Genomic DNA, 15,200 nt, shown 5'->3' on the forward strand with positions numbered 1-15,200 from the left:
AGGATCAAGGTTCAAAGCCAGCCCGGGCAGGAGAGACCGTGAGACTCCTATCTCCAATAAACCACCAGAAAACCAGAAGTGGCGCTGTAGCTCAACTGGTAGAGCGCTCGCCTTGAGCTGAAGAGCTGAGGGACAACGCCCAGGCCCAGAGTTCAAGCCCCACGACCGACCAAAAATAAATAAATAAATAAATAAAAGCTTCAATCATATGTCATTAACATTATAAAAACATTTTTCAAAAACATAAAATTAACATCAAAACCTTCTTGGCAACATAAATTTGATAAGAGGCTATTGTGGTCTGTATTCATCCTTCTAAAAGGGACAACACCAAATTTTTTACAGTAATATTCATGAGCCAAATTACAGGATATTACATAATATAGACACTGTAAGATTTAAAAATAAAAATAAACCAACAAACAAAAGGTTCTAAAATACAAAGAGTTTAGGAACAGCACTGTGAGACCATAATTCCTAATCATTCCCCTTAAGTTTCGGAATGCCCTGCTGTTCCTACATAGATCTATCTTCTGTTTCTGCTAGCATGAGACATGATGCTCCATTCCAAGCTCAAAGAACTCCCACAAATAACCTTCCTAAGAAAGTGGAGCAGTTTAAAAATAACTGAGGAAGGTCCTACCAGCAAATAATCATCCAGAGCAGATCCACAAAGACAACAACACATTTAAAGTAAGTTATTCCTATGTTTAAAGAAATAAAAAGCAAATAAAAAACTTTTAAAAAAGACCTGGAAGATCTAAAAAAGAACTTCTAGAAATGTCAAGTCAATTCCTTGATAGTAAAAGCTGAATGGATAAGGTAACTAGCAGATCCATTCATCTGACAATAGAACTAAGCTGAAAGATAAGTGAAATGCAAGTACTCACAAGATGGTTTGTGGGCCTGAAGTGTGGCTCTAGTGATAGTGTACCTGTGTAGCAAGTGTGGGGACCTCCCCCCAGTTCAAACCCTGGTAGTTTGCTCAAAAATAAATAAAACAGAAGATGTCTTGTTTAGAGCAAGACAGACAAAGGACATGATGGGGAAGGAGCTACATAGAAAACACAATGAGAAAGCCTTGCTGGAATCTAGCTGAGACCCACCAAAGGAAGCTCCAGACAGGGAGGAATGAGTAAAACTGGTAGGATACACTAACTTTAGGCAGAATAAATAGAACACACACCTAGATACATCATAATGAGATGTACAACTCTAAGACAGAGCCCTTTAACGTTAGCTAGAGGAAAAAAGGCAATTACTGTGAAAACAATGCCAGTTACATCAATAGCCAATTTCTCAAAAGCAACAATGGAAACCAGAAGACAGTGGAGTGGTCATCTTTAGTGTTCTAAGATAAAGTAATTATAACCTATATCCAGTGAAAATACCTCTCAAGATTATGAAAAAATACAGGTACTAAGAGAAACTAAAAATAAGAGTTTCTAACAAATCTTCATATAAGGAAACTTAAAAGGACAAAGAAAGGGGTAAAATATGAGTAATAGTGAAACATTTACAGTAGAAAATAATTGTACTTCTCAAAGCTAAAGTTAAAATGCCCAGAAGAAGATAAATAGAAGAATATGTATAGGTCCTTCTATTCGTTGTTATGTAGAATAAATGATTGTCTTTTCCCTCCTAAGTAAAAAACACATGTATTTTCTAGTACAGCTTTTAAAAAAAATAGAGTATGCAACTTCCAAACAAGTAGAGGCCAAAATGAGGCTAAAAAATCCAAAAGAAAGAAAAGGATCAATCCCATGAATACAATATTTTTATTAAGGATAGAAGATAAAACATAAGGTATACAAATGCTGTTCCAAATGCAACAATGAATGATGTTCCTAAAACTATGGAGGTCACTCAGTGGTAAAGTGCTTGCCTATCATGCTCAAAGCCCGAGGTTCAGTGTCTTAGCACTGCAAGAAAAAAAATGTCAGTAGTGTATTGAAACTTCTCAATATGGCCATACTAACTGTTAAATAGAAAAGTGTTCCTGAGTCACCAAAAAGTGCCCATTGGTCATAGAGGCAAAATAGCCTTTCCTGCTGGAGTATACAGCATTAAACCTACAAATGGAGAGGTCCCAAATCAATCATATCTTTGTCTGTATTTGACTGAAATAATCATTGTACTTTTCCTTCCATTCTCTCTTTCTCCCTCCCTCCCTCCTCCTTCCATTCCTCTTTCCCTCACTCCTTGCATCCCTCATGTGCTGATTATCAAACCCAGGATCTTGTTCATGCTAAGTATATATTCAACCACACTAAGCTATATCTTCTTGTGTTCTCCTGAGAACTAAGTTAGAATACTGATACTGATCTTCTTGTGTTCTCCTGAGAACTAAGTTAGAATACTGATACAAGAGATCCAGTCTCAGAAAGAACACAGCCAAAAAGACTATTCCAAACTTTACTTAATGTATGCTCTAGATAGGGAAATAATTTTTTATAAGTCTTTGAGCTGGATGAGGGCCAGAAGCAGCCCAAACTCTAACTCAGAAGCAATACAGACTTATCCATCTAACCAAAAAGTTTTAAGCCTCTGTAGGGTAAAATACTTTATAGTCAAAGTCAAAAGGTAAATAAAGCCAAGAGAAAATATTTGAAATGTATAGGACTAACAAGGGACTAATCTCTCTAACAGAAAGAAAGGTTCTTGACATTTTAGAAAAATACCAAAAAAGTTGACAGAAAAAATGAAGAAAATCATAAACAGCCCCCAAGGAAGAGGGGAAGGTATGCATATGAATGACCCTTACATGTTAGGAAAAAATACTCAACCTCACTCATGAGTGAAACTAAACTAAAGAGCACTGACACACCCTTTCACACTTACCAGAATGACTGAAGCTCAAGAGCCTGACAACTCATTGTCAGCGAGGCAATGAATCCAGGTAGAGTACCAGGTGGTCCAAGCCCATGAAAAGGAACTTGATTTACTTTCTAGGACCTGATCTGACCTGACCATTTACTTCATAAATCTGAAAAGCACATATACCAGATGATTCTTTGTGATATACTTTGTAAAAGCAAAGACTGAAAATAACACAAACATCTACAAAAGTAGACAAATTAAATGAACATGTTACTTGTACAGAAGAGAAAATCACCAAAGCAGAAGCAGATTTAGAAAGTCTACAATGAGCCAGGTGCCTGGGGCTCATGCCTGTAATCCTAGTTACTCAGGAGGCTGAGATCTAAGGATTGAGGTCCCAAAGGCATCCCAGACAGGAAAAATCTGTGAACCTTTTATCTCCAATTAAATACCAAAAAAAAAAAGCCACAAGTGGAGCTGTGGCTCAGGTGGTAAAGCAATGACCTTGAGTGGATAAAGCTAAGGGACAGCACCAAGGCCCTGAGTTCAAGCCTCAGGACCAGCTCCACCCTGTCCCCCAACCCCAACAGGCTTTAATGAATTGAAATAATTATCAGGAGCCACTTATTTAGGTATTTTCTTTTCTTTTTTTGGTACTTGGGATCAAACCCAGAGCATTTGCCACAGAGCTACATCCTAGCTTCAGGATCCACTGTTAAGTTTAAAAAAAAAAAGTAAGGTACAGAACAGTAAATATATAGCAGGTTACTGATGGTAAGTGAGTAGGCAAATACTCTTGCATGTATATATGCATATGTAGTTATTTTTGAGAAAAGAAACACAGAGAAACCAAACACTACTGAAAATAGCTCACTGCTGTAGGCCCCTAGCCTCACCTATGATTAGGACCTCAACTAGAGATTCCTGGCAACCACCCTGTAAGAAAACTTGTACTAAGGATAAAGCTAGCCCTATAAGTGACTACCAATTTGGAGTACATTACCATTCCATGTACATGGGTTTCTATTAGTGTAATTCCATCGTTATTTCATCATTTCAACATTTTAAGAAATTCACATCTGTAACTCAACTATCACACTGTAGCACTAGTGGCTCACACCTGTAATCCTAGCTACTCAGGGGACTGAGATATGAGAATGGTGATTCAAAGTCAGCCCCACAGGAAAGTCTGTGAAACTCTTATCTACAATTAAGAACCAAAAAGCCAGAAATAGAGTTGTGGCTCAATTAGTAGAGTGCTAGCCTTGAGTCAAAAAGCTCAGGGACAGTGCCAGGCCTGAGTTCAAGTCCCAATACAAGCACCACAAAAACAAAAAAAAACCCTGTCACACAGCAAACTGATGAGCTGCCTTCAAAGTCAAGCCAGGCTTGCCCATTCCCACAAGCAGACTTGTCATCGTGTGTGATGACACTCCTGCCCACAAGGAGACTTCTTTTTGGCAGGAAGATTTTCCCAACTCATAGGTTGGATGACATTAGAGTGGGAGAGTTACACAAGCCAGTCAGACTGTCATGTTCTATCTACAGAACACATTCCAAATGATACCACATGCCAACCAAGCTTCCCACATTCAACCTACCAGGCTTGCTTTGTCTGCACATCCAGAGGAGACACATATTTGGGTCTGCGGCAAACCTTTCTGATGGTGCCATAGGCCAGGTTTTTCTGAGTGAAAGCTGAAACAATATAGACAATGAAAATACACACATAGAGGGCAGTAACATTTTATAAACATAAATTAAATGGGTTGGAAAAGTAATTCAAATGTAAAGCCCAGAATGAGGCTTAAAAAATAAGGCAATTTTGCACATTTCAAATATTTATAAAGAAAACAGGTATCCTTAGGAGGCTGGCTTTAATGAATAGAGAAATGATTAGTAATTGATGTATCAATTATACATGAGTGCTTTTAAATTGTTCCTTCCAATCTTGTTTAAATGATTATTCTTCTTAGTAATTTTTTCCCAGCTTGGATATAAAAAAAGCTTTACCCCAACCTGAAAACAAATTACCACAGCTTGAGTTAGAGAGATTTGGAGTTGATATAATAATTTTACTCACAGATATTTTTTAGTGTGATTAAACTGACTCTATAGCAGTATTCATGAACCTTTAAAACCTGCATCATCTTTAATAAAGAAAATAATTGCTGCTTAACCCTCTACCTCATATTCATTCTGATAAGGGGGTTTGGACACCACCTCTTAAGTTAAAAATGATGAACACCTATAAGATTGTATGTATCTCACCAGGAAAATCTTGTCAAGTCCTACTTTGCACACTAAAGAGTACAAAATAATTTTGTTTTCATTATAAGGACATTTTAAAATTAAATAATGTAGATGCCTGGAATTTTACCTTACTGTATTTGAGTATAAAGTGTCTAACTCCCTGAGCATGTAATCTCCACACTGCAACCAGCCAGTCTCATCCAGAGCCCACAATCACACACAGATTACATGACCATTCTGTCACCCACCACTCACCCTTCCACTGACAGTTGGCTCAACAGCAGACTTCAAAGTTTTTATTGACTTGTTAATCACAGATAATAAATATTAAATGAGCTTCCACTTGTGAAATTGAAAGTTATTCAGGCTATCTGGACTGGCTAACTGTAGTTGGGTCACTTCTCTACTCTGCCACAGACAAAGTGAGGCCCCTTACCTAGTGTGCCCTTGCAAGTTTCCTAATTTACCATCTGCAGCCAGAGCAGGATGTCAGAACTCTGTCTGGAAGATTGGCTTTTGCCTTGAGTGAATCTTTGGTAACAAGAGTCCCTAGAAGGACAAAGCTAAGTTTCCCCAGTCCTACAGAACAAGTCATTCAGGATCTTGTGTAGGTATTTTAAATGTATTTACTTCCTATAGATGTCAAATGTGGTAGAAATTCATTATACACAATAGTGAGATACTGTGAGGGCAAAGCTAATCACCTTAAACTTTTAAATAAGAAAACAAAACAAAAGAACCATGCCCATCCAAATGAGTTTAGGGCAAGCTGCAGCAAACATGCTTTTTCTAACCACCTGTGTGTAATCATCCCCATCCTTTCCCTGAAAGTCTGTTTCTTGGAAAGGAGATCTAAGGTAAGTACACTAAAGGTGCATTTGACATTTTTGCAATATATATTTTTATATATTCAGACATTTAAAAGAATTATTTCAAACTGTGATAAGCAGCAGAAGAGTGATAGTTGCATTGGACTGATCTTAAAGGAAATTCTGGGGCTGGGAAGTTGGCTCAGTGGTAGAGCGCTTGCTTCACATTCATGAGGCCCTAGGTTCTATTCCTCAGTACCACATAAGCAGAAAAAAGCCGGAAGTGGTGCTATGGCTCAAGTGGCAGGGTGCTAACCTTGAGCTGAAGAGCTGAGGGACAGCACCCAGACCCAGAGTTCAGGCCCCACGACTGATCAAAAAAAAAAAAAAAAGGAAATTCTGATTTGTATAATCCACCCCATTCTTCCAGACACCAATAATCTATTAACTGCAGAGCACGAGCCTTGTCATCTATGTTAGCGTCATTCCCACTGATGAGCTTATTTAAAAGCAGAGATTCTCCCTTAAGCAAAACCTCAATGCTTTACAATTATAAGCCACTTTTGAGCAACTACTTCATAATTTTTTAATTACTGGCCAAAAGCAAGCAGTGGTTTTTGGATAAGTCACTGAAGACACTCTGCTGTTCTCCATACAGAACCAAGTCCACAAAAATAGCAAAGATAGTAGAAGAATATTGACTCTCTCATAACATGCCAGATACTCAGAAGGACTCCAAGTCTAAAGTATGAAACATAAACAAAGATTAACTGGACAGAGCTAGACTAACATGACCATATAGAAATGGACAAAAAAATTACAAAGGCCTGGTGCCAGAGACTCACACCTATAACTAGCTATTCAGGAGGCTGAGATCTGAGGATTATAATGCAAAGCTAGCCCAGGCAAAACAGTCCATATGACTCTTATCTCCAACTAACTACAAAAAGCTGGAAGGGGGTCTGTGGCTCAAGTGGTAGAGGACCTACCTTGAGCACAAAAGCTCAGGGACAGTGCCCAGGTCCAGAGTTTAAGTCCCAGGACCAATGTGCGTGCATGCCCACACACACACATACAAATACAAAGGAGCTCAGAGCACAGCTTAAGTGGTAGAGTGCTTGCCTAGCATGTGCAAGACCAGAAAGAAGAAAGAAACAGGGAGGGAGGGAAGAGAAAGAAGGGAGAGAAGAAAAAATGGGGTGGGAGACCTGTGTCTGGCAAAACTAAAACCTAAAATTATTCTCACAAATAGGCTGATGAAGGAACTGTCCAAAGGGTATTGGGTCTACTTTTGTAGGGTACAGTAACTGGGAACAATTATTTGAGTCCAAGTTTCAGAACACTACTAAGTACAAGACTTTTAGCAGAAGCATGTCCTATAACATGTTTAACCTGGCTAGTGTCACTCTAAGGCCTAAAGGTGCCTAAAGAAAAGATAGCAGCAATAACCATGCCAAGGAGAGATGAGGTGGACACTGCACAGTGGAGCCACCTGAGCCTCACCAGACTGAGATTAACTCACAAACACAAAAGGACCTATCCACAACCTTCAGGGCAGTCACCTGGCTCTCACTGACCTTGCTAGTCCCTCTGTGCTTCAGTTCTTCCCAGTTCTCACCATCCCCAATTTCTCCACTGTGCAGACCAACATCATCTTCAATAGATCTATCTGACAATCTGAATGGACACACCCTTTTTCTACACCTGCTCAGGCTCCAGGTTAATGTGGAAGGGCTGCGCACAAAAGTTAGGTTCTGCTCCAAGGTGGGGTACCTTTGAAGTCTAACTCGTAGTTGTGCTTTCCAGCCTGGAACTTCAAAGTGGCTGCTTGGGCGGCAGACCCTGGGGCACAGAACGCCAGGTAGGCCTTCTCCACGTCACTGCTGCTGATGGTGGTCACAGGGTGGGCTGTGCCCTGTAAGGAAGCCAGGAATTTCATGAAAGCAAGAACCCACACAGATAAGTAGCATCTACACATTCCAGATAGTCCTGATATGGGGAAGAAGGCATCAGGAAGCAGGTATTCAGGAAGGGAGGAATGTAAAGGAAATAGCACCGTTTACCTGAAACTGCCTTGGTAAATGGAAGACAGTAAGTATGGGTCATATTGAGCAATACATAGTATTGCAAGCGATGGAAAAGAGCATATCCAAGTTCCTCAGAATCACATAACTATTCAAGTCAGTGAAATATTTTTTGTGAATTCTCTCATACTGCCTGACTAATCAGCAAAGCCAACACTGTCTTCTCTGGTTGTTCACATTCCTACCAATCCTCTATGTGGTTTTCTTTTTCTGGTCCCTTGAAGAACACTCCTATTTCTTTCAGCTGTGCACTTCAATCATGCATCTATTCAACAATTACCTACTAGATAGCTAATGTTTGGACTGAATGCTCTGAATTTGAGTTCTGGTCCCACCTATGATTTGGATGTTCTTATCCTAAGGCTTAGTCTCTGGTATGGCAGAACATTTAAAATACTGATGCTAGTCAGTATCTCTCAGGAGTGGGTTATTATGAAGCAAAGCAACTCTACCTTCTTGGCCTATTCTGCACAGGACTACATTCTGCTTATCTATCATTTTGTAACCCAGCAACAAAGCACCAGCAACCAAATATATGGGACCACCTGATCTTGGAGTTTCAGCTTGTGAGCTCAATAAACCACTTTTTTTTTTTGGATGGTCTTGGGGCTTGAACTGAGGATTGGGTGCTGTCCCTGAGCTCTTTTGCTCAAGGACAGTGCTCACTTTGAGCCACAGCCCCACTTCTGGTTTTCTGATGGTTAATTGGAGACAAGAGTCTCAAGATTTTCCTGCCCTGGTTGGCTTTGAACCATGATCCTCAGATCTCAAGCCCCTGAGTAGCTAAAATTACAGGCTTGAGTCATCAGTGCCCAATACCATTTTATTCTTCTTCATTTTTTTGCCAGTCCTGGGGCTTGAACTCAGGGTCTGGGCACTGTCCCTGAACTTCTTTTGCTCTAGGCTACCACTCTACCACATGAGCCACAGTGCCACCTCTGGTTTTTTCTGTTTATGTGGTACTGAGGAATCGAACCCAGGGCTTCATGCATGTTAGGCAAACACTCTACCACTAAGCCACATTCCCAGCTACCACTTTTCTTTTCTTTTATTTTTTTTTTGTCTGCTGTGAGGCTTGAACTCTGGGCCTGGGTTCTGTCCTTGAGCTTTTCTCCTCAAGGCCAACACTTTACCACTTTGAGCCACAGCACCACTTCCAGTGTTTGGATGTATGATTGGAAATAAGAGTCTCATGGACTTTCAACCCAAGCTGACTTTGAACTGAAATCCTCAAATCTGAGCCTCCTGAGTAGCTAGGATGGGTATGAGCCACCAGGGCCCAGCTACACTTTTCTTTATAAAGTATTCAACCAGTTATTTGATAACAGCAACAGAAAATGGACTAGTATTACACTCCCAAATTTGCTGACTCTATACTGACAAGTTGAAATGCTCTTAAGTCTCAGTTATCAAGTATGTAGGAAGAATAATTATTATACTTAGCACATTCATCCAATATATAACAGAACTGTACCAATATCATAGGATTTAAAAGTAACTAGCCCTTAGCATAGTGCCTGGGGAAAATACTCAATGAATGGTACTATCATCATTTTCATACTTAACAATACATTAATAAATGAAATTAAAATTACTGAACCTAATAAGATTCTCTGTCCTGTGAATTTCCCTACTCCCACTCGTGATGTCATCCTATTTTCCCAAGCTCACAGTTCTTCACTTTATGCGCAGAACAATAGATGAAACAAGATCTGCTACAGCTTCTTGAGAGACTCAATATAGCAGGGAAAGAAGAGGAAACAAAAACAGACAAGACAATGCATCATGCTCAAGATCTCCCAAAGATTTGCACAGAGTGCTACAAAAGCTGAGGGAACTTATTGCCAAGTGAACTTACTGGGAATGACCAAGAGGTATGGGAAACAACCCAGAAAAGATTTCTGGAACAAAAAGATATGTGAGCCCGAGTCTAAGAATGCATTGACCCTATGAAGGATAAAGGGGAAGAGGGTAATAGGTGTAGAAATTTTTGAAATAACTTGTATTTTATGGTCTTATGCCCTTGCCTAAATTTCTTCTTCTGAACTCTTTGGTCGTTTTTGGTTGTTTGTTTGTTTGATTTTTTTTTTTCGTCAGTTGTCGGGCTTGAACTCTGGGAGTAGGTGCTGTCCTTCAGCTCTTGAGCTCTTGGCTAGCACTCTACCACTTGAACCACAGCATCACTTCCAGTTTTCTGGTGATTAACTGGAGTTAAGAGTATCACGGACTTTCCTGCCCTGGCTGGCTTTGAACCATGATCCTCAGATCTCAAGCCCCTTAGTAGCTAGGATTACAGGCATGAGCCACGAGTGCCCCGGTACCTGGCTTCTTTGGTCCTTTAAAACGAAACTACTAATGCTGGAAGTGGAGCTATTAAACCTCTTAAGATTAAGAGCACTAAACCTCTTAACCACCGTGGCCCTGTGTTCAAGCCTCAGGACTAGCACCAATAAATAAATAAAACCCATTAGATTAGAATAGAGGAGAATGAGAAGGTAGCTTAAAAATTCCTTCAAGACAGCAAGAGGAAAGAAGAGAAATCTGACCCTTTTGGCCTGAGGAAATGAAGCATCTTTCCTGACTCAAAACCTTAAGGTCAAAATCCCTTATGAAGCTGGCACCGGTGGCTCATGCTTGTAATCTTCACTACTCAGGAGGCTGAAATCTGAGGATCATGGATCAAAGCCAGCCAGGGCAGGAAAGTCCATGAGACTCTTATCTCCAATAAACCACTCAGAAAACCGGAAATGGCGCTGTGGCTCAAGTGGTAGAGTGCTAGCCTTGAACTGAATAGCTGAGGGACAGAGCCCAGGCCCAGAGTTCAAGCCCCGTGACTGACAAAGGAATAAAAAAAAAAACAAACCCTTATGACAAGTAACCTAAAGGAGACGAGAAGAGTAAATGAAATGATCTGAATCTGAATTCAGTTAAGAACAAGAAACTTTAAAGTTTCAATGGAGCCTCATACAATCCAGGAAGTTCAAGTACCTATCAGGCCCATAGTTCATAGTGGAGAAGAGTCCCTGTATAAATAGTACCCTCCTGACACTTGTATTTCTGCAAATGACCAGAAACTCCCTTTTAATCTCAGTTGTCCTTGAACTCTACCCTCATGTAATTAACAGCAGCAGTTATTCAATCTGGGCTGAATCAGTTCTTGATATAAACTGATTTTCTTTCACTTTCTAAAGTGAACTTTAAAGTTACAGAAACAAATAAGAAAGCCTTAAACTTCATATTACAAGCACACAAACATATCTAAATGCCCAGGCACTGGGTCTAGAGTTCTGTTAACAGTAAGAGATGAACTTTGCTATTTTAACAAAAACCAATGAAGAAAGCTGATCTCACTACAAGTTTTATCATTCAATTCTCATGAGTCAAGAGATACCTAGTTGTTCAAAGATGAAAGTATACAGAAATGAACTCCAAATTACCTATCTGTGCTGAAATATACCCCCAAAGTCATCCACAGATCCGAGGATCCTTGGCTTTACCAAAGACAGCCCTTGTAAATCCTGTGCTCACTTTTTCAATGGCTCTTTCTTCCTGGGAAAAATATCATCTTTTTTTCAGTTACCTGTTTTCCATACTCTTGCCAAGAATCAAACTCATCATTCCAGTACCAAATCCAGTCTGTAGTGAGGATGAAGTGTGGGGGTTTGGTGACTGAGGAAGCTGTAGAAAGGCGGCGAACCTGGGAAGCACAGAATCTCATGGTGTCGAAGTTCAGATGACCAAAGTGAAAGCCACCAATTGCCTCTGAACACAAGATCCTGCAAAAGAAAATGGAAGACAAGATTGAAAACTCTACTGACTAAACTCAAAGGCTCCTCAGTTTCCACTCATGAATAAGTACACAGCTGGGCAAATATAAATACTAAATATCTCATGTGCACTTAGAAATGTTTCCAGAGAGAGGATAGGATGCTTTGTGAAAGATTAGTTCTATGTGAAAAATAATATAATTTGGACAGCACAGAAGATACTTATCATGAAAATTCCTCCCAAAATACTACTTAAATATTCTTTTTCAAAATTCTTTGGAACTAGGGGCTGGGAAGGTGGCTCAGTGGTAGAGCGCTTGCCTCGCATGCATGAGGCCCTCGGTTCGATTCCTCAGCACCACATAAGCAAAAAGAAAAAAAAGCCAGAAGTGGCGCTGTGGCTCAAGTGGTAGAGCGCTAGCCTTGAGCTAAAGAGCTAAGGGACAGTGCCCAGGCCCAGAGTTCAGGCCCCACAACCGGAACCAAAAAAAAAAAAAAAAAAATTCTTTGGAACTAGAGATGTAACTCAGTGACAGAGCACTTATCTGGCATGCATCAGGCCCTGAATTCAATTCCCAGCAATGCAAAAGTAAAATAAATAAATTCCCAAACTGATTAAAAAAAACACGAGAAATTCTTAGAAGGTAAAATATAGTTAACATACACTGAGTGTTTAATGAGCCAAGCTGTATTAAGTGCTTTATGTGTAATAGATTAAGTTTTCCCATCCTATAAGGTGAGGCTTTTATTTCATTGTCTCAGATGGGAAACTGAGACTCAAGAACACAGAAGCCCAGGCAGGCTAAGAAACATACATGTCAAAGCTTAAGGGAAGCAGTCTGACTGCTCAGACAGCATGTGTGGCCACAAGGACAGACTTCCCTTTTGTATGTAAAACTACTCAAGACCAAAGGGAGGTACAAAGCCAGAGAGAAATACAGAAGCTAAGGCCAGGGCTATGGCACTGAAATAACCAAAGCCTTCTTTACAGCAACCAAAGGGAAGCCAGAAGCAAAAGTTGGGTCTGAGTAAGATAAGAAGTTCAATTTCAAAAGAAATTCTTCAGCAGAAAACCAGGGGCCTGAAATACGTGTAAGCTTAGTAAAGGTATGCTAGGCAAAGCTTAGTAAAGGAGGCTAGTGAGGGAACCTGTGCTGCCAACAAGGAAATTTTCCTGCTAGTTCTGAATGGAAAAGGAAAAACAAAAACAAAAAACTCCCCCCACACACATATCCAAGGACTTCTGATTAAATCAAGCCTCAAACAAGTTTTAGGGCAATTTATATTTTTGGTACAATTCTCCCAGAGAAGCAAAAACAAATTCTCTGGAGGGATTCACTTTCAATTCGAGTCTCATAAGAATTCCCAAAAAGTTTCATCAAACAAACTCAAAATCACAAAACTTGCGTGAAAATAAGACACCATGAAAAGGTCTAGCTGATAAAAATAACCACTAAAGGCTGCAAACTAGCATTCTCACATACAAACATGCATAACATACTCTTAAACATCAAATACCTATAAGCAAGGATTACGAGAACTTAAAAAAATAAAAAATTCCAAAGTAGCAGGGCTTGTGGCTCACTCTTGTAATCTCAGCTACTCAGGAGACAGAAATTGAGAGAATCATGCTTCCAACCAAGCCTGAGCAAAAAGTTAGGAATTATCACATCTCAACAAATAATCTAGGCATGATGGTACCCTCTAATCTCAGCTATATAGAAGGCACAGATAAGAAGACAATGATCCAAGGCCAGTGCAAGGCAAAAACACAAGACTCTGTCTAAAAAATAAATAAATAAAGCAAAAGGGAGAGGAACATGGTACAGTGCCTACAAGCATAAAACAATGAATTCAAACCCAGTACCAAAAAATAATAAAAACCCACACACTTCAAGTAAGTTTGAAAGAAAAAATACGACATTTAGGAATAAGTAACAGCATTTAAACTCACAAGCAGGACAAACTGCATGTTAGACAAGGTTGAACTAGTAAGCTGGGGGACTGGGAAGACATTCCCCTAAATCCAGCAACAAGAAAGCCACAGAAGGAATGAAAGAGAAAGCTAGGAAACATAAAAGATCAAGTGCGGAAATCTCAACATACATCCAAATGGAATTCTAGAGAATCAATATTTGAAGAGTTCAAGGTTGAGATATGGATAGAACAATATGGACATATGGATAGTAACAATGACACAAGCTATTGTTCTCTCCAAACTGACAATGGTCAGTACAATTCCAACTTTAAAATGTAACAATAGCATAAGGAATCCCAGTAGGTTTTTGATCGATAGGGAATTGGGGAAACAGCAAAATATAATATATGCTTGGTTATTATATTAAAATATAATATATGCTTATCTGAAATACCATGGTAAAATTCCTTGGTACAATTATTACACACAAAAAAAGAATGTGTGTGTGTGTGTGTTTGTGTGTGTTTCATGAAGGCCACCAAAACTAAATACTGGTTAGGCAGGCATAATGGCTCAAGCCTGTTAGTCCTAGCTATTTGGGAGGCTGAGATCAAAGACTGAAGTTCAAAGTCAGTCTTGGGGTGGGGAGGAGAGGAGAGGAAGAGGAGGAAGAGGAAAAGGAGGAGGAGGAGGAGGAAGAAGAGGAGGAGGAGGGGAGGAGGAAGAAGAGGAGGGGAAGGGGGTAGAGGGTGAAGGGGTAGGGGGGTGGAGTGGGGAGGAGGGGGGAGGAGGGGCAGGAGGAAGGAGGGGCAGGGGAGGGAAGAGTTGTTCTCAAGACCATATGTTAAACAACAAAAAAAGCTGGGTACAGTGGACTGCGCATGTCATCCCAACTAGATGGGAAGCACAGATGGAAAGATTGCTGTCCAGGCTTGCCCAGGCTAAAAGCAAGACCCTATTTGAAAAATAAGGAAGGGACAAAGGACAAGAGGCATAGCATAAGTGATAGAGCCTTGACTAGCAAGTTCAAAGCCCTGAGTTCAAAACCCAGAATTGATGGATGGATGGATGGATGGAAACAAAACTAAACACTGTTTACAGTAAACCTCCTATACTGCACACGAGTGATACATTTCTTACCTGTCTTTTCTGGGATTGCTATATGCCTTTTCAATAAGCTCCATTTTGTCCAAATCCTTCCATTTGCCTCCATCCAAGAACTGCCATCGATATGGCAAATGGAAATGCACTCTATAGCACTTATCTAAAATAGAAACATAAAGGAATAAGGCAATCTTGTAGTACACAGTGTGGCCTGATCCTGTGGCTGTCAATAATAGACTAGTACTGCCCACTGACCTGAAAATGTTCTGGAAAGTTGTGGGGAAGTCTGTTTTTTCAGTTCAATCATATTGAAATACTGTGTGAAATACAGTATGTATGTGTCTTCTTTTAACAGGACCTTATATTGATTTTTAATATGTATACTGGAAGTTTGTATCATTTATGAATTTTATTTTATGATTCATTTTTAAAGAAATTATGATAG

At 39.8% G+C, this 15,200-nt stretch overlaps 1 protein-coding gene across 1 annotated transcript in view; it reads right to left on the reverse strand.

Moving 5' to 3' along the window:
- Window positions 1-15,200, reverse strand: part of Parp12 (poly (ADP-ribose) polymerase family, member 12) — a 36,153-nt gene that overhangs the window by 5,279 nt on the left and 15,674 nt on the right. Inside the window, exons 6-9 of the mRNA XM_013021558.1 lie at window positions 14,792-14,915; window positions 11,547-11,742; window positions 7,656-7,797; window positions 4,422-4,518 (exon numbers count right to left, since the gene is read on the reverse strand). Coding sequence (XP_012877012.1) covers window positions 4,422-4,518; window positions 7,656-7,797; window positions 11,547-11,742; window positions 14,792-14,915 — 559 coding nt within the window. The remainder of the gene's footprint in view (window positions 1-4,421; window positions 4,519-7,655; window positions 7,798-11,546; window positions 11,743-14,791; window positions 14,916-15,200) is intronic.

This window comes from Dipodomys ordii, unplaced genomic scaffold (assembly GCF_000151885.1).
Source record: "Dipodomys ordii isolate 6190 unplaced genomic scaffold, Dord_2.0 Scaffold56, whole genome shotgun sequence".
Taxonomy (NCBI): Eukaryota; Metazoa; Chordata; class Mammalia; order Rodentia; family Heteromyidae; genus Dipodomys; species Dipodomys ordii.